Raw genomic sequence first — 22,137 nt, forward strand, 5'->3', positions numbered from 1 at the left:
GGTAGCCAAAAGCCTCAGCAATGAACAAAACTCACACCCACAATGAATAGTGACTTCTCTCTGGGACTGGTAAAGCTTTTTAGAAGTTGTCTTCAATCCTGCTGAAGTCTTACGAGTAGAAGAGCTGTTCCATACTGTATGTGGACTTCTCTTTCATGGGATAAGCTGATCATAAAGAACGAACTTTGGGCTCCTTGCAATATCTAAGGGAAAATAATTGTTAATGCCTGAAGATTGTTAAGCACAAAAAATAAATATTTAGTAAAGACCTTCTCTTTGATTAAATAATTCTGTTAATACATGGGTGTGGGGTTGGCTTTCTCACTAGCCAAATGTGATTTTTGTTCAGATGGAAGTTCTCTTTATGCAGATCTTTGGGGCTTGAAACCAGACATCACTGGTATTGCAGCTGTTGGTTCAAGCTTGCAGCAGCACCCCTTACACTGCAGGCAGTTTACTGGGGGACAAGCACGAGCATCACCTCAGAGGTGTCACTGCTGTGAGGCCTTTGGCTGTGTAGTGAATTGTCCTGTCCAGGCAGCAGCCCTCAGAGCCATGGGAGCAGTGTCCTTCTGGCTCCTGGGAGCCCTGAGCCTGGTGTGAGGCAGAAGGGAGAACACTTCAGGTGACACAAATTATCAGAAATCTGAGGACCCCAGGGCAGACTGCAATGTTTGTTTCTCTCTCTGTGCTGGTGCTGTGCATCCATGGATCAGTTTATGATTTAACTCAACTCTGTAAGCCTTTTGTTTGTTCATGTACTGGAAATGGTTGGATCTATAAACTAAAAAAATAAAGCATCTTTCTTTGGACTTCACCCAGCCTCAGCACTAAGCTGGTGAAGGAGGAGCCATGTGCAGGAGGTGCTGCCAGGCTGATTCAGGCACCCAGCCATGGATTAGCACCTCTGCAGAGTGCTGACATCTCAGGGATTAACCTCTGATGCTGGAGTGTTAGCACGTCCTGGCCACAGCTTCTCATAGCTCTAAGATGGTTTTTCCTGTGGGCAGGCTCTTAGATGGTTTTTCCTGTGGGCAGGCAGCCTTTCTGGAGGTGCCACCAGGAATCCTTTGCTCCTTAGGCACTTTTCGGCTCCCTTGTCTCATCATCATGACCTTTTCTCTCATGAGTTGCCCAGGTGTCAGCAAACTTTGTCTCCTGGGCTGTTCTTACTGGACTCTGGCTTTCTGAAGGCTGTGTCTTGGAACCTGCTGGGTCTTTGTGGGGCGGAAGAGAGATGGGGATGGCAGGAGCAGAACAGTCTTCCACTTAATCCTTTCCAGTTAGGCGGCTCTCCCTTTTTTGCACTCTGCTGGCATCTTCTAAGGCAGGTAGAGGGACAGGTGAGGGCCACTGCAGCTGCAGTCAGTTAAATGTAGGGACTTAGTGTCACTGTAAAGCTTTGGGTTTGCAAGGCACCACATCTGCTCTGTGGGCTGGGCTGTTCCTCCCATTGCCACTGCAGTGGGACCAGTCCATAAGCTGCTGGGGAAGGGATGCTCACACAAACTGGTGCTGGGGAGCAGGTAAATGCTCATAGCAGCTTCTTCTTGGTACAAGCCCAGCCATCTGCTTCTGCTCATGAGAGATGCCAAGGAGCTGAAGGGAGTTTGCTTCTCAGTGAAGAGTAGGCCATGAACTCCCACTTAGCATGGGGTATGTATGTGCTTATTACAGAGCAGGTAGAGTGTAATAAAGTCATGCCTTTGGTTGCATTCTGTTAAGTCCTTACATCCTTTAGAAATACTCCCTATGCTGCACAGGAATCTGCTCTATGGCAAATGGTGAATCAGAGCTTGTGCATCAGGTTAGATGTGGTCAAAAATACTGGGACTGGGCTTGGGTGTTGAGGAACTGAGCAGGGAAGTGGCAGAAGGGAGCCTGCTGGGCTGTCCTGTCTGCAGCCACCAGCTGCTGGCCCTGCCCTGTGCTCAGCTGTGCTCAGCCATTCCTGCAGGCTCTGCCCCACTCCCAGCCAGGGTAGCTGCAGGAAGGGCACTGAGATGCTCTGCTGTGTTTTTTGAAGCCCACTATTGCAGCTGTTTCAGGGCTTTCTGAGGTAGCTCTGGGAGCAGCAGTGTGCATTGTAAGCTCCTGTGACAGACACCACTCCACAGAATGCAGGCACTTGCCTGCTCACAATAAATGGCACTAAAATGCTTTCTATGCCATATTTTCCACATTTTTCAGCTAAAGGAAACAAAGGGTAGGTTTGGGTTTGCTCTGATGCAAACAAAGAAACAAAAGGGATAGTTCATGTATGTTGAGATGACTATTGTAGTTTTGTTCTGGATTTCTTTTGTTTTGAAAACTTCAATGCTATTAGGTGATCAGTTTGTAACTGATAAAACTAAGGTAAGAATTTTTCCCAGGTAAGCAAATTTTTGGATTTTTTCCTCAAATCATTTAGTATAGTAGTCAAACCAATTTAAGTATCCAGGTGTATTATTGCTTGTAGGGAGTTTATTCTTCAGTAACACTTACCCTTTTATTGAAAAAGGTAACAATTGGAATAGTCTAAACAATCCAATAGGTCTTACCCTGAACTAAGTAAAATCCCATAAATAACTGGAATTCATTTAACATATTAAGGGAGTCAAATATTTCTAAAAACAGATTTACAGCAGTCATTTCCTTCCAGTCCAGCAGACAGTGACACAGGAATGACCCAGGCATGGAATGAAAAGCAGCAAGAGCTTTTCACATGCACCAAGTAAAGAGCAGTTCCAGCCCTAGTTCAGTCACCAGCACTGGATCTTCAGCACAAGCCCACGAGGTAATGGTCAGCCTCAACAGTCCAGAGGAGTTCCAGAGTTCATTTCTGCTGACTGACTTCTTTCCTTCTGTGAGTAGAAGTCAGTCTTTAAAGCCTCTTCAGGGGGCAGAATGGAAGATGTAACATCCATGTCTTGAGGTGAAGCCTTTTTCCTCCTGCTTGCAGCAGAGAACAGTGTAGGAGCAGTCAGGAGAACCTGTCCCATATTTGTACTGCTAAAAGCATTTCTGGTCCCCAGAAACCAATGGCACACAGCTTGCAAGGCCGAGATCAAGACTTGTGGCAGAGAATTGTGAAAGAGAGAAGGCTGCCAGTGATTTCTGGGCTTTGCCATTCCCGGCTCACACTGCTTGCTGGGCACCACTTCAGGTCAGAGACTCATCATGGCCACATCTGCAGCAGTGGTTATGTTGAACCTTTCCAGGTCTAACCTGCACTAACACTGTGCAGCTGGGGGGCATCCCAAGGGGCTCCTGCCTCAGCACTGGCTGCTGTGGGGCTGTAGCTCTCCAACCATTTGGTTAAAGCAGCACTGCTTGGTGACACAGGAACACCCAAGCACACAGAGGGCCATGAGCAAGAACACAGGCTTTGAACAGGTCTCACACTAGATTATTATTCTGAGACAAGATGGTACAATTTGGGGGGTTTTGTCTTAGCAAAAGCCTCAAATAATGAGAGTCCTGCTCAGTTGTTTGAGAGAGTTTTATTTTCATAACTCAGCAGAGGAGGTGTGGTGGTTGCTTTGGTATGTCTTTGGGGCACGGCACAAGGGTGTGTGTGGTGAGATAGCACTGACACATTGTGCAGGGCATTGCAAGCCAGATTTGGCACAGCCATGACCATGATGCTTAACTTCTTTTGGAGTCACTTGTCTCCCACCTTGCCCCGTAGGTTGTATATGGTCCATTAGGTCCAGATTAGAGGTTAGCAGCTAATGAATTTAAATGTACAATCAGGAGAGCTTGGAAGCTCTGTAGATGCAGCCAGGGAGTAGTTATAGCCACTTCCTCTCTAATAATGTGTCTCCTTTTATTTGGCACTTCTTTGCTAAGAGGAAAGGAGGGGAGAGCCCTTTCCCTTGGACCTGAGAGTACTGCTCTGCTGCATTCTCTGCAGCACAGCCTGGGAAATGTCCCTAGATCCTGCAGGGTGTTGTCTTTCCCATGCCACAAGCTGGGCATGAGGCAGTGCTTCATTTTCAACAGGCAGCAGGAGTAGCAGAATCTCAGCAGGCTGCCACAGGAGAACAGGGCTCAGTTTCTGTAACTTAAACCGAATCAAGACTAAAGTACTGACACTAAAGTAATGGCAATTAATCAACAATTGTACTTTTTTTATCATTTTGTTTAAGGCAGCTCCATTTTCTTCAAGACCGTCTAATTCCTCAGTTACTGTTCAATCCCTCTGATGGTTGCTTCTTTTTTAAAGATAAGCACTTTGGAGCAAGTGCCCAGTTATGGCACAAAGTGTGTGTGCACTCACACGTGATCTGGGCACGTGTGAGTGCACACACACTTTGCACCATGCTCTTCTCTTAGGCAGGTGCTGTTATCCACACATTTACTGTGGGTGGGTTCTGCAAGCACCCCTGTGCTGCCCTAATAGTTGCTGCCCTCAGTGAATAGCAGGGGTGATCATTTTGACAGTATTTTCAAGAGGCACCAGCCTAGCCCATAGGATTCTGACTGCAGCAGTGAGATTGAGGCTGCATCTCACCACTGAAGGATGCAGAATGCTGCCTTCAAGGGGGACACATATTAAACTACAGCTACTGCAGTGTTGGAGGGTGCTAACATCAGTTAGGCATAATTAAGAAACTGTCATCAGATCATCAATTTCCAGATGTGATTTTTAGGGTAATGCAAAACAATTTGCTAAGGACATCCTGTGAATTTCTGGTAGTTATAGAGGCCAAATCAGATACATCTACTACAAGAGGTTAAGAAGGTGGGTAGTCTCTGGTATTTTAATCATTATTGAGAGCAGAGCAGGTGGTACTAAGATAGTGGCATGTCAGGAACTACTGAAGAATTACCTTGTATTTTTCCATAAATATCATTGGATGTATTGTAGAAAGAGTAAAGTCAGACAGATATTTGGTGACCAAACAAAAGTTCACTTTCGATTTCTGTCTACTGTTATTCTCCAGACAGAGTATGCCTGAAAGAAAGTTTGGCAGTCCTCCCATAAGGTTGGGTCATGTGATTAATTCTCTGTGGTTTGCAAGACTCACATTAGAAAGTTAGCTCTTAAATGTTAAATTGGCCAGTGAAATTCCCTCCAGGCAAAGCCCCCGTGTCTCCCTTGAGCGGTACCGTGGGAATGGGCCCAGTGCGAGTGTGGGTGGTGTTAGCACCACGGTGCTCCCAATGACGACACAGCCCCAGGGATGTAACCATTCACTCACTGTGTTTTGGACACTGTAACTACAGCTCTGATGAGGGAAAGGGTTTTGTGGCACGTCCACTTACCAGCTGATGCAATCCCAGTGACATACAAATGTCATCTTCTATGCAAAACATAAAGCTGGGAAATCAGAATTAAACTGTCGTGTCTGGAAAGACAGGATGTTCTTGGATATTTTGAAATTTGGGGCAATGTTCTTATCCTTGCCTAATAAACATTTTCCATTTTTTTGAAACCCCTACTTGATATTTTTTGGCTCCCAGTGAATTAACAGTTAACTAAAGTAACTAGAATAAAACCAGTATCGTTTCTGTGAGTATCAATTGAAATTAAGCGGTGAGAACAAAATTGCTCTGCTGCTTTTCCTGATATCTAGAGCTGGAACAGCAGGATCCAGGAAGATCTTGTCATTTCAGGTGTGCTCTGTTACTGTTGTGCTGCAATGTTTGACCTTAATGTCTCATTGATTTAGCCATAAGCAGTTTTTGCCTGTTTGTTTTCCGATTAGAGTCATTCCAGTGCACTGTAGTGGAGTTCTACAAAGCACACGAGCTGTGCTCCCAGCTCTGCACATCTCAGCTGGGATATGGGTGGCATTCTTTGCTTGGAAAACATTTTCCTTCAGACTGGTCAGGCAACCAGAAGTGAGCACGATCATGTGCCAGCAAAAGCCAGTTCCTTTGAATGAGAAGTAGAAACTCAAAACATTGTTCCCAACCTTTTTGAACATGCAATAGCATTGCTCACCAGTTCACGGTGAGCAATTTATTTTGTAAATTTCATTTACAAAACCATTGTAAATGAAAAATATAAGAGTGCCAGTTGGTTTCTACATCTCAGCTAAGAGCTGTCACCCTTGGTGACTGTCTCAGCATGTCCTCTGAATTTGTGATATTTCCAATACGGCCAGTCTTGGATACTCAACAAATGAAGATGTGGGTGGATTTCTCAGCCTCTCCCTAGGCCCTGGGGCAAAGTTGCCTCTGGATTTATCTATCTGGCTAAAAGGGAGCTAGAAAAGTCAGTGAGCTAGGATTTTACCCTGGAAACACTTTGCTGTCCCAGCAGAACACACAGGAGCTGTGCAGCACTGCTGTCACAGCGCCAGAGCCCAGTGAAATGGGAAGGGTTAAGGCTGGACATCAGTGCAAATTGCAGGTCAGCAGATGGGAAAGGACAGTTGTGGTGTGCCCTGGATGCTACCACCCATCTCTGACTGGCTTCCCACTGCTCCTTGTTTTCCCAGTGTGTGGTTTGGAGGGAATGGCACAGGCCTGAGTGCCCCTGCACTGTCATGGTACCTCTGAGAAAAGGAAGGAGTCTTGGAAACACACTGCCTGATCTCTTCTCCATCTTCCAGAGCTGTTTAACAGCCTTAAATTGCATTTGCCATCAGTAAAATAAGGTGTTTGTGCTGTTCCTCAGTTTTGCTCCTGTATGGTGACCTGTTTGGGATAAGTATTCTTCCTTAACCTAGCTGGAAGCCAGTAATGTGCATTAACATTGTAATCCACTGTCTACATCTGTTTTAATTTCAGAGAGCTAATGTATCCACTCTGATTCATCCTCCAGCTCATCTGCTGCCCTGTTCTCAGGACAGCAAAGCTGTGGAAGGGGAGTCTGACCATTTGCATTAATTTCTTTACAAGTTGGGAGGCTATCATCAACCCTGCAAGCTGGCAGGTTGAATATAGCCAAATACCACGTTCCTGATTTTCTGCTTAGCAGCAGCAGTGCCCCCATGAGCAGAGACAATAAGAGGAAATTTTTGATTATAAAGATGACAGCCTGCTAATGCCTTCCATTGCTGCTTTCTCTCCTCCCAGAACATCCCCACCCTGGGAAGCGTAGCAATAACCATGGCGCTGCACAACTGCGACGAGGTGGCGGTGGCTGGCTTTGGCTACGACATGAGCTCACCCAACGCACCCTTGCACTACTATGAGAACATCAAGATGTCTGCCATCAAAGAGGTAGGCAGCTCCTGCCAAGCACATCCTCCTCCCAGGCCCACTGGCCACCCCGACTCCAGAGCCTGACTGGGATGGTGATGTTAACTTATGTGCTGTGTGGATCAAAACTCAGCTCCGCTCATGCATCTGCTTGTAAAATTCTAGACATTCTCCAAAGCTCAGTGTGTGTTAAAAATGGGTACTACTGCTGGGAAAAGTTCTCTGGAATGTGTATATAATGTAATTTCTTCTTTGAGTGGCAGGGAAAGGATTCACATAAATGTTTACCCAAAGAGTGTGAAAGGGAGCAGTTCTGCTCTGGGGTTGAAATGATGCACTCTCTCCTGCTTTTTGATCCATTGGATTGCTCTCTAATCCGTAGGCTTCCTTTGTGAGCTGATCCCCTCCTCAGGCCCTGGGAAGCATGGGGAAGGTGAGATCAGCCTGTGTACCTGAGCTCTCAGCTGGCTCTTCAGCAGCACCTCACTGCTCTGAGCACCACTGGCTCTGTGGAGACTGCTCTGCAAAGACAGGTCCAAGTTAAACACATTTTCTGCTACTACCACAGTGAGACAAACAGCATTTTTGGAGGAACAAAAGTTCTCCTATCGGTATAATGCAGCAGTATAGATACCTTCAGGTCTGTCCATTTCCTGTACCAAACTAGAGCAAACTTGGACACTGGTCAAAATTTCTGTAGTGGGAAGGTTTGCTACTTTTATGGGGAGCTCCTTCTTTCCCAGCACAGATGTGACCCAGGGCTTCCTAAGATTGCTTCTCCCTCTTCACTGGGCAGGGAAACTCATTCTATCCTACTCCACACTGTGGAAAGTTGTATTGTTCATGGACAGTAGCTGTCTCCTGGCACCTGGCATTTGTTCACCCCAAGGACTTTACCACTGATTCAGACCAGGAGGGAAGCTGGGAAGTTGTGTTTTTCCAAATCACAAGACTGTACGTGTCTTAGTACTCTCACAGACTGCATGACCCTAGGCAGAGTGAGAGGAATTATAAATCAATGATTAGTCAGCTTGAGAAATGAGAAGAGTGTGTCTAATTATCAGAGTAATGAGACTTTGAAGCATGAAGCTCTCAGCAGAGGCTAAGGGAACAGAGTTTAGGAAAAGGCTGTGGGGAGGTCCTCAATACACCAAGGGATTTGACATTGTGGTCCTGAGGTACCTTCTGGGCCTGTGGAGGTGCCAAGAGAGTCTGCTTAGCTCAGTGGGGTAACCATGGATTTAATTAGTCCTTGCTGGGGAAATGAGTGCCTATTTGAGGATTTAAGGGGTATGTCCAAAGAAGTAAATTGAATTGAGGTGATGTCTGGCTTATGAAATCCCTGAATGGAAAATAGCTAAGGAATATAACTTTTGCAGTAGTAGAGGAGGTATCACCATCTGCTTATAACCATTGCCAGAGACAGGACCCTGGGCTCCCCAGGCGCAGGTGTGAGACAGTACAGGTGATCCCTTATCTTCCAGCAAAGAAATGGCTAGGCCAGAGTAAAAATGGCTACAGATGCCTGAATTCAGCAGGGAATACAGAGACTCTTCAAGAGAGTTTCAGGAAAAGCTTTTGGTGCCACTCTTCTCAGTCTGGTGAACCAGCTGCCATTGGTGGAGAATCACTTTTGCCCAGTTGTTTCTCCTGTTTCATAAGGATGTCAGTCGCATGGTCAGATTTTGGACATGAGGACACCACTGGAACTAACAAGCATGAAGTCTTCTTTTATTTCATCCTTGGACAAATCAATGGGAAAATTTGGCATAGAGATGGATAACGGAGTCTCTGGTTGAAGTTGCAGGTCCATGTCACTTGGATCTCTGAATTTGGAGGCCAGCACCCCAAATGGGATCCAAGGCTGCTGGAAGGCTGGAGGAGGTCATTCTTGGACATTGTATGGGGTCTCAGGATTAGTTAGATGAGGATGAACACATGAAATGCAACCAGAGAAGTCTCCTAGAGAGAGCAGTTGGTGCTGATTTACCAGGGCTCTGCTGTCTGGAAGCCATCAGTCATCGTGTCCTGTACAGAGGTGAGGGAGCGTTGAAAGGTTCTGGTGAGGCCTCAGTAATTCAGATGTCAGTGGATTTGTTTCTGCAGCTGGGGCTGTTGTTGGGAGCTCTGCAGCCCAGTGGAGCTGGTTCTAGGAGGAAGGTTCCTGTTCCACCTGAAGGCTGGTTACCTGATCTGTGTCTGCCCATCCAATCCTCACATCCTCACCCACAGGCTCCTCTTACATTTCACTACCCTGCTACAAGAAAAGCCATCTGTTCCCAAGTATCAATAATTAATGCTCCTCCTGCCTCTGCCCCTCCCAATATGACAAATTGTTTGTGATATTGTGGAATGTGAAGAGCAAAGAGAGGATCACATTTCTTTCTCTCCTATTTAATATTAATGGTAGCTGGTAATTGTTAGTCATCTGAGGGTGAAGTTGAAAGGTGAAGGACATAATAGCTGGCTTGTGTCTTCTGTAGTTGCCTTCAAAGAATGCAGAAATAGAGATTTGCCCCACTCCAGACTGGAAGCACTTGCTTGATGGAAGGGATTTGACATTGCTGCATGGACCTGCATGCAGCTTGCAGATGGGGAGGCTGGCCTGCACTGGCACCCTGTGTCAAACCTTGCCCTTGGTATTAGTGAAAGAATACTGACCCAGAGCCAAGATCCACCAAGGATTTGTCTGTTCCATCTGCTCTGACACCCAGAGGTCCAAGACCATCCACAGGATTTTTCTCAGTGTTTCTTTGGACCTCTGGGATTGTGTCCAGGCCTGGTTCTTCCTGGTCCTCCTCTACATTTCAGCCTCTAAAGGAGCCACTGAAGCAGGCTATACCTTGAAATTATGCAAGTATCATCTTTGTCCTCTGGCCTGCAGACCCATGGAGGCTGGAGTGTTCGTTCCTGGGCAGGGGAATGAACAGGTTTGCTTAACAGAGCATCATCACAGCACTGAAACAACTGCAATGGGATACAGCTGGTCCACCACAATGAACATCCCAGGCAGGAACCCCAGCAGTTTGACCAGGCTTTGGTGGGGCAGAACCTCTATTTCTGAAGTTCAAATCTCTTCAGTGACTGCCAAGCTCCTCCAGCCTGAATGTCTGAAAATGTTCAGTGTTTAAGCCTAGAGAGCAGCTGCAGGGAAGCACTCCAGCTCCACCCTGAAAACATCACTGTCTTTACAGAGGAAATGTAAACACCAGCAGTGTCCTGGGCCTGGAGATGCCACATATGTGTGTGTGGACTGTGGGAGCCTGTTGGTAATATCCCTCTAGCCCCATTCCTCTCCTGGTATCTGCAGGGCAAATGGGCTTGCTGGTGAGCAGGAGTCCTCTCAGCAAGGTGTGTCACTGATTTACACTTGAGGCTGCTTGACATCTCTCTGGACACCCTTGAAACCCTGTGAGTCATCTCCAAGGAATTTGTTCTGATTATATAAAAAAAGCCAGCAAAATGCACTCACTTGCTCACGGCTGGGTGGAGATGCCTCTCCCATGCCAAGACTGAGGTGATAAAATCTCTGTGGAAATGAATCTGATTTTTCCTGTTGCTCTGTGGCACTGGCAGCTGAATTTCCAAAAGGAGAAACAGGCCTACCCAGTCCATAGTTTAGCCCAGCCTGTGCATTCCCCACAGGAGTAAAAGCTGTCAAGGTCCAAGATTGTGCTGCTATTGCTACCACAGAAACCAGCTGCCTGCACTGAGTCTTCTAGGATCTCCAACTCCTGAGGGCTGGACAGGCATTTCCTGCCCCAGAAGAAGAGGATCTGCATGGAGGGAGATGCACTGGAACTTGATCACTGTTAATTGTCAAGGAGAATGTATGGTCTTGGGACCCTGTTCTGTAGTATGGCTGCAAACATGTGTGGATTTTCCTGTGCTTGGGAATGCTTGTCAGAGTAAATTTCTCTAATTTGGTATTGGATACCTTCTTTACCCTCTCTCCTGGGTAGCTCAGAGTACTCTGCCCAGGGTATGTCCAGGCAGAGCTGGTGGAGGAGACCCTTTTCTGTTGCTCAGTGTGCTCTGGAGAGCTGGAAGCAGACTGGGTGGTGCTTTCAGTTTCAGGTGTGAGCTGGAAGAGCAATGCAATTGAAACTGTGCCTCAAGGCCAGTTCTTGTGTGTCTGCACTGCTCCCTGCACAGCTGGGGTGCAGACTCCTGGCCTGCACTTCAGCAGGAGATTTCTGGGTGGTGTCAGGACAAACTTTGTTCTCTGATCTGTTACTGGGACTCCACTGCCCAACAGACCCAGTGCTGTTGTATAAACTCTCACAGGTGATTTTTCAGCTCCTATCCCATCTCTTTGTTTTAGCTTGCGAAATGCAGAATGGCCAAATGTGTCACCTCTGTTCAGTTACTATTTTCCCTATTCCAAATAACTTTGCAACAGCTTTTGTCCCTTGCCTGCTTCCATGAATGCTGTACAAAAAATTGAGTCTTTGCCAAGGTGTCTGCTCACTTGTTTCTGTTTTCATGGCAATGAATCTATTGGAGTTGGATTTTCATATACTTTATGGATTTTTATGTCTTGCTCAGGTCCTGTAATTCTTCCTGTCCAAGCACTCCATAAAAATGTATTTTTATCACAAGTCACTGTCTTCTATTAATGTAGAAGTGTCAGACCCACTGGGAACATAGCGAGAGAAACGTGGAAATGGTGGTGAGGAAAAAGAATAATTTTGAAATAGAAATTATTTAAGGATGGGAAAGTGACTGTTTAGAATAGTAAAAACAGATCCATAAGCAGCTTATGAAACTGAGAGCAGGGGGCTGTGCTAAATCATGGGAACGAAGCACAAGGCAGGCTCCCAGCATCCCTCCTCCATGTGCTCTGCCCCAGCACAGTCTTCCCAAGCCTCATGATCCAGAGGTGAGCTTCCATCCCTGGTCATTTCTTGCAGGAGCAAGGATGTGAGCAAGGAGTTACCTCAGGTGCCACACAGGGAACATCCTGGGCTGTCTTCTCAGCTGCAGACTGCCTCATGCACTTAGGAGTGGCAAAAAGGGCAATTCATGGTTCAAAGCCAGCCTTGCTCATGCAGAGCTGCCTGCAGTGTTTGTGTCCACAGTGGAGCTGCTGGCGGGTCTCTTTTTGCTGGAGAAGCAGGTCAGGCACCAGCACTGCTGCTGGAGGTGTCAGCTCCTTTGATACAGCTGTGCCCAGCACCTCAGTGACTCGGTGCCTGACCTGAGGGGGAGGTGGCAGGGCAGCCTTTGATGGCTTCCTTCTGATCACTGCCCCTTCCCCGGCAGGTCTTTGTGGGATGCTGAGGACACCATCTTGTAACACTTCTCATTCAAGCTGTGTAAGGCTGTCACAAGGGCCAGGGGAGGTGGCCTGCAGCACGCAGTGACACACAGCTTTGTCTCTTTCTCTCCCCGACAGCAGCTACCTCTCAGAATAATCCGCAAACATCGAGTTTGGAGTCTTGAACCATAAAGGCACAGACAATGGTGCTTTATCATCATCTGAGCTCTCTCTGGGAAGCTGCCTTTTGCATTTTAAATCAACACAAGTTGCTTGGGAGGGGGTGGTAGGGCTGCTTCAGGCTTCCAAGTACCTTAAAGTTTGTGGTAGCCAACGAGAAGAACAAAACTCCTTTGAAAGCCAGGCAGATGTCTGGCGTGGTGATTTATAGACTGAAAACATGGCTATTGGAGCCTGGCTGATGAATTGTGATTGCAGTACAAGGAGTGGTGCAGACTGAAATGGAGGTCAGCTTTTGAGGGGGAGGTTAGGGGCTGGGGCAGGGGCACCTCTGAAAGGGCAGTGCTTTTTCTTGGGGCCGGCAGTGATGACTGATGAAGTTTATACATTTTTGTCTTTGTTTAAAAGCCACCTGTTTGACAGTGTTGGGGCTGAGCAAAGGCCTCACATGCTGTTCCTGTGCATAAGGACTGTGTGTCTGTATAACAGAAGTCTGGAAAAGATTGCTGGAATAGCAGACCTGACCAGAGGACAGGTATTGCCTTGTTCAGAAGGACAAAAGTACTGTGACACTTAGGATATCACTGTGCACCAAGAACGGCAAGGAAAGTACAGCTGTAGAATGGGCAGAAGCAGAATTGGGGTTTGGACAGTTCTGTGTAGGAGAAGGCAATAAAAGAGCTACAGAGGTGGGTTAGAGCCCAGCTGCTGACCCCAGCACTGAACACAGCTGTCTGTGGGGTGCTGGGTGCCCCCAGAAATGGCACTGTCAGGGATGTACAGTGGGATTGTCAAAAGGAGACTCCAGGTATTCCCAGACACAGTGGCTGGCACAGCTCTTCTCACCAGCTGGGAGGGCATGAGAAGAGCTGTGGGCCTTTCACAGCTGCTTTGGGCATGTATGAAGACCTTGCAGAGGGACATTTTAGGAAATAGTCTTTCATTAAGTGCCTTCATGGTTACATTAAATGGAAAGTCAACAGAAGGGATGATATAATTCAGATTTTGCTTCCAAAAGGAGGGAGCTTGATCAGCAGGGCTGTATATAGACTCAGCAGTGGTGGAGGGGTGCTCAGTGGAATTGGGGCATGCTTGCAGACTCTGACCTCTCTGCATTTAGGCCTAGCCTTGGAGAATGGGCTGCTAAAAGCACATTCACTGAAGAGTTCATGGACTTCTTGTAGACTTGAAGTCTTGTTTGTGACAGTACAATAATTATCTGTGATTCATATTTGCAGCAGGGGGAAAACTGGCAGGAAAAGGCTGTAAATATAATTTCATAAAGAACTGCTTCAAAGTGGTGTTAGAAGTAATAGAGGAGTGAGGAAGAACATCAGAAGACTTCACTCCTGATGGCTGGAAGGGACAGAGATAAAGTAGAAACTGGCAAAAGTCAAGTTCAATTAGATGTTGCAAAGGAAAATTAACAAATACTGAACAGTGTCACTAACAATAAGGAAGTAAGGAAAGAATTATCAGGACTGGCATCCAAGGAGGTAAAGGAAGCAGAAGTATTAAAGTAGAAACCACATGAGTATATATATATATATTACCTCCATCAGGATGATATGATGAATGTGAGGGAAAGGGTCGCTTACGGTGAGAAGTTCACAGAAAACGAAAATTACTGGGTCAGCACTGAAAGGCAAAAGCTGTTGAAGCTAATGCAGAAGGTGTGAGAGCCCAAGAGATCTCGGTTCCACTTTGAGCCAATTATAAGCTGCAAGTGCAGAGGAAAAGGTTCACAATAAATCTATCAAGTTCCACAAGATTAGCTTGTAGTGGATATAATACCTCTTTTTCCCTTCTTTTTTTTTTTTCTTTTTGGGAGGGGGGGACTGGTATGGGAGCAAGTCAAGGAAAATAATCCTGTCCAATTCAGAACTCTTAAACCAACCTCAGAGGTATTATTCAGAACTTCAGAGCAAAGTTTAAATCAAAGAATATTTAAATCCTGAAAGCAAACACAACATGGATTTACCAAAGGCAGGTTACAAAAACGAATTTAATATCTTTATTTGATTAAAAAGAAATTCATTCTTGGGACAGAGGAAGTGTAGCGGTCCCGCCTGTCAGAAGTTCAGGTAAGTGTGCAATCCTGTGAGATGTTATCATTAGTTCAGCTTCAGAAGCCAGGGCTTGGTGCAACACCTGTACATGAATAGTCTCTCTAAGAGAGAGCACAAAAAGCAGCACTGAATGGACAGCTGGGAGTTCCTCTGCAGGAGGTTTATGTTTAGTGTTTGCTTTAATGATTTTTGGCACAGAAGGCAATGGTGTGCAAGTGGAATTTGTGATGAGACAAAACCAGGTGTGGTCAATACAAGGGAGGATCAAAATACCATCCAGGAGGGCCATGAGCACCTTGAGAACAGGAGTGAATTGGGTGGCATGAAAGCTAAGATTATGAATGGAAGGTCATGCTATTTGGGGCAATAACAGACATTCTGACTTTAATCTGGGATAGCATGATTTGGCAATGGCAGAGGACGAAAGTGCTTAGATAGGTACAAATAAATCACTGAATAATTCAGGCTGCCAGACTGTTACTGGGGGAAAAAAAAGACAAATGCAGCTCTGGAAAGACTAGAGCAAAGGACTTCTTGTTGAGTGAAATGAGGGAATTGCCTCTGCATGAGGCACTGGTGAGCCTTTTTTCCTAGCTCATGAGAAGTAAATCTGGAGTAAATAGGGGCAGAGGGAGCTACTATAATTCTGTGAGATTTCCCAGTTTTCATGGTGTAAATGAACAGCTTGTTTTGGTAGAAGAAAGGCGTTGCTTGTTTAACTTGGTATAATGAAGACTAAAAAGAGATACAGTTTCTCTTTCTGTGAGTGTAGTAAGAGTAAGCAGGAGCAAAAACAGCTGTTAGAAATTTAAAGTTGACGTAAGAATGACTGGGCATAAGGGAGCTGTGAGTAAATCCTCTGAAGACAAGAAGATGAGGGTGCCCAGCCACCCCTTTTGTTTCAGTACGTGCGAACCCCAAGCGGTTTCAAGCAGACTGATGAAAATTAAGCAGCTCCAGAAACAAGGCAGTGAAGGTTAAAGACAAAAATAAATTAGCACTGGTGGAGACTGGAAACCGACTGTTGCCAGTGAAGTAGCACTTCTTGCTCTGCTCTGGTTTCCGTGCAGGTTTTTGTGGAGAAGTGCTGCTGACACACAGAAATACAGAGGATGTAACAGAACTGAGAAAACTCCTTCTCTACAACTTGCTGTTTTTCTTGAATGCGTTCCTCATTGACTCACTCTCTAATTTAGTGTTCCTGTATTTAAATTGCAGCATGCTTGATAAGACTAATGTGGTCTGAAGCTGAGGCATTCCTCGACTGTAATTGATTACAGACAGGGAGCTTACCTTCCTCCTGGGTTTGTCTCTGAAACATTTGCTTAGGCTTAAAATATTCCACTTGGCTTTTCTTGAAGCGACAGATGATGTTTTGTGCTTCTTTGTGGAATTGTCAAGATAAAAAGGATAGGTGGTTTGGGGCTGCTGCATTTGCCTAACCCTGAAAGATGGCTTTAACTGATGATAAATTTTCATCTAATAACTGTGACCAAGCCCTCAGAGCCACTGCCACCTCCCTGGCATAAACAGCCATAACAGTGAAACAGAGAAACTCTGCTCCCTCTGCTTTGCTCTTCACTGGAAGAAGGAAATATCCACTACTCAGAGACAGACCCAAAGCACAGGAAATCCCAGCCTGATCCCTGGAGAACAAGAAGGGGTCTGGAGCCTCCTGGGATGTTCCTGTTGTAACTCTCAAAGTTCATTGCTCCAGCCATGGGCTCAGCAAGCAGCCTGCTTGATTCCACAAGTGGAAGCTGCATTGGATGCGAGCAGCAGAGGAGAGAGGGCAGAGCCAGTCTGCCAGGTTACAGCAGCAGTGGTGATGTGCAGGGACAGGAAGGTGGAGGTGACAGTAAACGCTCCAAACTGCTCCATCACTGTCTTTGAGGTGCAGATTGACAAGAAAAGAGCTGGTGTTTTCTGCTGGCAGTGTGTGCTGTTTAAGGTGCATACCCATGGTTCTGTTTGAGGTGTGTACACCCTGAAACCTTCTGGGGTTTCATGTGTATTTTGTTGCTTTTTCCTGTCGGAGCAGCAGGACTGAGGTGCCTGCTTTCCTGTCAGTTTTGAGAAAACTGCTCTGGCTCTTGTCCCCACTGCTGGTGCTGGAATGCAGCTTCCTCAGTCGGATCAGCTCAGTCTGTCAGTGGGATGAGTGAGTCCCTCTGGGTAATCAGTAACCGGAGCTGGTGTTGGAGACATGCCTCATCCCTCCTGCCCCTGCTGCTCATGGGGGAGCAGCACTGCACTCAGTGCCCTGACAGTGCTCTTTGGGAGGGATGAAAGCGTGTTCTCATGGGGGAACCTCTTCCTCTGTGGGCTTACATTAGCCACTAAACATCAGAGAGTACTGATGTGGACATCACTAAGATCCATGGATCCGGTGGGAGGCTGAATGGCCTTTTTGTGTGACTGCTTGTAAAAAGGAGTTAGTGGCAATGCCTAGGGTATAAAGCAGCCTGGGTGCTGAACAACCACAGGTTGATAGGTCTTGCCAGCAACTTTGCAGTGAGTGCTGGAACCAGACCTAGCTGTAATGTGAGAGACTGCAATTGTGTTACCCAAAGTTTTGTTATCTACCTCCTGAACTTAAATTCCTGCTCCACTTGTACTTTTCACAAAGCAGATTTCCTCCTGCCATCAGATAAGGCACTTGCACGTGGCCTGAGGTGGCATTTTAGGTGGTTTGAGTTTTCCTACAAGTGGCTGCTTCCCCAGTTCATCTGTACAAAAAGCAAACACAAACTTGGCTTCTCAGACTGTGTGATGAGGCTGAAAGGCGTGGAGGAAGGCTCAGATTGTGCTATGAGGTATCAGGCTCCTGGTGCTCCAGGCAGGTTTCAACAACCATCCCAGCCAGATGCAAGTGAATACAGTGAGCTGGTGTCCCAGTGTGGCCTCTGTGCCTGCAGGCAGTGCTGCTGCTCCCTGCCTGTGGGCAGGAGCTCAGGCTGAGCCTTCCTAGCAAGGGGCTGTGCTGGCACAAGTGACACTGCTGCATGGCTGGGGCCAAACCCAGGGCCCCCAGCTGACATGCCACGTGTGGAACTGTTTCCAGCACATTGGGGCATCCTGGCTCTCTGCCTCCAACACACACTCAACCCTGCTCTCCCAGCTCTCTCTGTGCCACCATCGTTCCCACTGCTGCTTTCTGGAACTGATGCTTTTTTCCTTTTACAAGCCTTTGTAACCCTTATTGCCAGTGCCACTTGTCAGTTTCTGTTTTTACATTGCTTTCATCCCTCCCAAAGAGCACTGTCAGTGCAGTGCTGCTCCCCCATGAGCAGCACAGGCAGGAGCATGCTTGGCCAGGGCCATTGCTGACCTCCTGTCTCTCTCATTTTCTTCCAGTCCTGGACGCACAACATCCAGCGGGAGAAGGAATTCCTGAGAAAGCTGGTGAAAGCCCGAGTCATCACTGACCTAACCAGTGGGATCTGAGTGGCTGCAGCCCCTGCATCCAAGGGAGGAGATGAAGACATGCTGCAGCTCTGGGAGCAGGCACTGGCAGCCCCCTGCAGGAATCCCACCTCACTGAAGACACACAGAGATGCCCAGGTGCTCTGGGAAGACCCTCTTGCATTGCCAGTCTGCACGAGGGTTCCATCTCCCACCTCCAGGCCCAGAGCTGGCAGGAGGTGGGCAAGGGGCTGAGTGAACAGTTCTTGAATTCTGCATCCTGAATTAGACAGGAAAGACTCAGGAGAGAGAAGAAAGGTTTGTGAATACAATGATCAGTGCCAAATGGGAGGTGATGCTGCCCCAAGGCAGCAAAGCCTGAATGTACAAAGTATTATTTTTTAAAAGACTCTGCTGGAACCATACTAGAAATACCAAGGTACAAGACAAAGTCTGCTTGCGCACAGCCCTGTGAAAAACCTGGCCTCTTCATGCTCCATCTGCATTGTCACCAGCCTCTGACCTTTCCCCAGGAAAACAAATCCATCCAAAACTTCGGTGTCATTGGTGCTGCTACGATTCAAAGGGAGAATAATGGCTTCCTCTCATTCTCCACTTGGAGCTTCTGGATGGAGATGAGCATGGGTTTGTTTTTCTGCATTTTTCCTGACATCCTCCACAGAGGCAGCAACAGCAGCCACTGACTTGGCTGTGTTTTCCATAGCCATTTTCTCTGCCCTGAGGTGGAGCAGGGAGCCAGTGGCTTTCTCTGCCTACAGCAGACCCTCCCCACCTTCCTGCCTGTCATGATGCAGAGGAGCCTGCCCCGTTGTGCTGAAGGCTTTCAGGCCTCCTGGTTTGTGCCTGCTGTGCAGGGCCCCTGAAGAGTCCGTGCAGACTTGTGTCACTGTTTCTGGACAGCATCTCACTTTGGTTTTGTGTGGGAGGGGAGTAATTTATTCTTTGGAAGGAGGTCAGATCTTGAGCAGAGATCTCAAGCTTTACAGTTTGAGAGCAGACTGCTGAAGATGTTTGTTTTACGTTCCAGACTCAATCATGTTCCCTATTTAAGCGACGTGTGACCTCAGTGATGATGGAACCTGATGGGAACTCTCACCCTCTGCTCGGCCCCTGCTCACTCCATTTCCAGGCTCCTCCTGTGCTGCTCTAGCACTGCTGCTCCTCCTGCTCTCAGGAGCACATCCTTCCTTTGTCCTCTTGGTCCCAAGATGCACTATTTGCACATTTGATTTGTATACGTATTTCAGAGGAGCTGGAATAAACTGATCAACATGGCCAAGTGTGAGGGCAGCAGGGTGGTCTCATCCACCTGAAGAGCGTGGGCAGAAGGGAGGTTGCCAAGGGAATGAGCAGTTCCATGTGGAAAGTGGCTCCTGTGCTCTCCTGGCCTGGAGCAGGCTGGAGTGCACCCACAGGCACTGTCCCAGTACCTGGTGTCAAGGCACTGGCACAAACCAGCCGGTGCTGGGGTCAGTGGAGGGGGATCCCAGAGGGATGTGGGTTGGGCTCATGGTCCTGACACTGTGTCTGACATAGCCCAAGGATTGCAGTCTGCCTTGCTCTGGACTGAAGGGAGCATGACCCTGGCATGGGCAAGGCATGCTCAGACCAGGGCTCGCATGGCTCCCCTAGACCAGCTCTGCACCTGCAGGGATTGTGGCTTTGGACCTGAGTGCCCCAAGGGGCTGTGCAGGAGGGGCAGGCAGTGACCCAGGTGTGGGGCAGACCAGCAAACAGTACAGGATGGTTTGAGAGCAGGCTGCAGGCAGAGGCAGCTCCCAGGACATGGCACTGAGTGCTGCTTACAGAGCAGTGTGGGATGCCTCCCTCAGGAGCCTCTCCTGCCTGCTGTGCCTGTAGCCAAGGAGCTTGCTCAGGGGCAAGTCCTGCCCAGCTTCTTGTGGCTGCTGTTTCCCTTGTTATCTGGGAGCAGCTCAAAGTTCCTGCTGCTCCTGGGCTGCAGAAGGCATGCTGGGAGGCTCTCCTTCCCTTTACCCTTCCCATGTCCCATCCCCACTGCTCTGGCCTCCCAGCCGAGCAGTCCCCGTTCCCCCAGGGACATGTCTCCTTTCAGGATGCTCTGTGAGGTTTGCAGCAGGTTTTTGAGCATATGCTGTGGCAGATATTCCTTGTAAGTATCTCCCAATTTGTTTATCCTTCTTGTGGACTCCATGGGACTGAATTTCCATGGCTCTCACCAGGCAACCCTCCCTTTGCAGTTCCTGGGTGTCAGCCTGGCCTTGGGACCATCTTCTGTTGAGTCCCAGCCATGCTGGCACGGGGAATGCTTGGTCTGGGTCTGGCTGAGGCTGTGGCTGGGGAAGGGTTGACACCCATTCTCTCAGTCTTGGTGCTTTGACCAGCTGCCATGAGAGCCCTAGGGCTGCATGCATGGGCTGCAGTGAGCTGAGATGGCAGAGTGGGCAGCTGCATCTGCAAGGAGGAGGGAAGAGCCTTTGGTGTCTCTGCTGGGACCCCCACAGAGGATTATTCAATTGCATTATTGAACACTACAAAGCTCCAGAGCACTTTTATCTTCCAACTCACTGGCTCCAGGTCCAAGGACACAGCATGGCCTCTGCTCAGCCTTCCCTGTCATCCCAGCTCTCCATCACAGCCATGAATAGGTCCTGATGGGAAGTTGACCCTACAGACAGGGAGGTGACTCCAAGCCCTTCCCTCCACCTTGACAGGGGTCTCCAGGCAGAAGAGTCCAAGTGGAATAGATGAGCGCATGGTCCAGAGTGACTGTGGTGGGTCAGGACCACCTGCATGCAGAAGGGAAGAGCGTTTTGGGGACCAAGACTCTCCTCTGGCTCACTGACACCACAGAGCAGCCCGTGGCCAGGTGATGGGGCTCCGGCTCCAGGAGCAGTGCACAGCACTGGGTTTTGCTGCTGGGTGCTGTTCTTTTGGCTGCCTCCCCAGGTGCACCTGCAGCCACCTCCCGCCCTGGAGACGCCGCGGTGCGGGTCAGAGCAGGGTCAGTGGGACGGATGTGAGTCTTGGCCTCTCCCTCACAGTGACTCACCTTGTCAGATCGGAAGGGAGAGCCCAGGGGAATTCTCCACAGCCTAAATATAGAGCGGGGTTGCCTGGTGCCTCTGATGCGCCGTGGTGCAGAAAGGCCACTCGGGTGGCAGGAACCCTCCTGGAGACAGCCCAGGGAAACACAGGGAGACCGGGGGCAGCGACCACTGTGGGTTTTACTCCAGCTGGTGCAGAAAGCAGGTCTGGGGAGCTGCAGGGCAGCCTGCATGTGCTGCTCTGGAGGACAGGAGGTGCTGGAGAGCTGCTGCTGTACTGACCACACCATGAGCTGCTTGTGCATTTCTGTCAGTGCCCACTACACTGGCACTGGGATCCCACCACCAGCTCACCCTGTTAGGCTTGGCCATGCTGTGGCCTCGAGCTCACATGTGCCAAAGGTAAGCACCATGGCCAGGTAGCATGAAGCAGCAGTGGGATCCAGCTCAGCATTCCTCATCCCAGCATCTCTGGGATTCCAGTGTCTCCTTCCTTGGAGGGAGAAGTGGAGAGGTGCTGCCTGGCCATGCTGTGCCACCCCTTGAGTGTGAGCACTGCTGGGAGGGGGGGAAGGTGTCAGGACAGGGCCATCTGTGTCAGATGGGCACAGTTGGGTTGGGTACGGGCAGAGCTAGACACGGGCAAGGGCTTCCAGAGTGTTTGGCAGGGAGGCAGCCACCATGCTGAGCTCCATGGGCACTAACACAGCGTGTGCTCTCGGTCCAAGTGTGTGTCACTCACAGTATTAGAGACGTGTCCTTCAGTGCAGGACCCCCTCTGGGGCACAGCCCAGCCCCTCTGGGCTCTGGCTCCTTGCACAGCCTGCACAGGGTCTCGAAAAGGCCAGTGCATTTGCCGGTACTGTACCAAGCCAAGATGCAAGAACTCAATGAGTTTTTAAAATTAGTTTTAGTTTCTGCATTTTTTTTTAATTTTCCCTCTAGGCAGGGAGGGTAAGAGTCTTGCAGGCTCCTCCAAGCCGGCTTATGTCACATCAATTCAGTCATATCACAGAAGCAATAAAGCTATCAAACAAGC

The 22,137-nt window shown here is 48.3% G+C and overlaps 1 protein-coding gene across 5 annotated transcripts in view; it reads left to right on the forward strand.

The window, feature by feature from the left end:
* Positions 1–22,137, forward strand: part of ST3GAL3 (ST3 beta-galactoside alpha-2,3-sialyltransferase 3) — a 170,227-nt gene extending 148,090 nt beyond the window's left edge. For all 5 annotated transcript variants that reach the window (XM_058808215.1, XM_058808216.1, XM_058808214.1 and 2 more), the window contains 2 exons: positions 7,012–7,158; positions 18,004–22,137. In XM_058808215.1, the coding sequence (XP_058664198.1) occupies positions 7,012–7,158; positions 18,004–18,093 (237 nt within the window). In that variant the 3' untranslated portion in view covers positions 18,094–22,137. The remainder of the gene's footprint in view (positions 1–7,011; positions 7,159–18,003) is intronic.

This window comes from Ammospiza caudacuta, chromosome 7, assembly GCF_027887145.1.
Source record: "Ammospiza caudacuta isolate bAmmCau1 chromosome 7, bAmmCau1.pri, whole genome shotgun sequence".
Lineage (NCBI taxonomy): Eukaryota > Metazoa > Chordata > Aves > Passeriformes > Passerellidae > Ammospiza > Ammospiza caudacuta.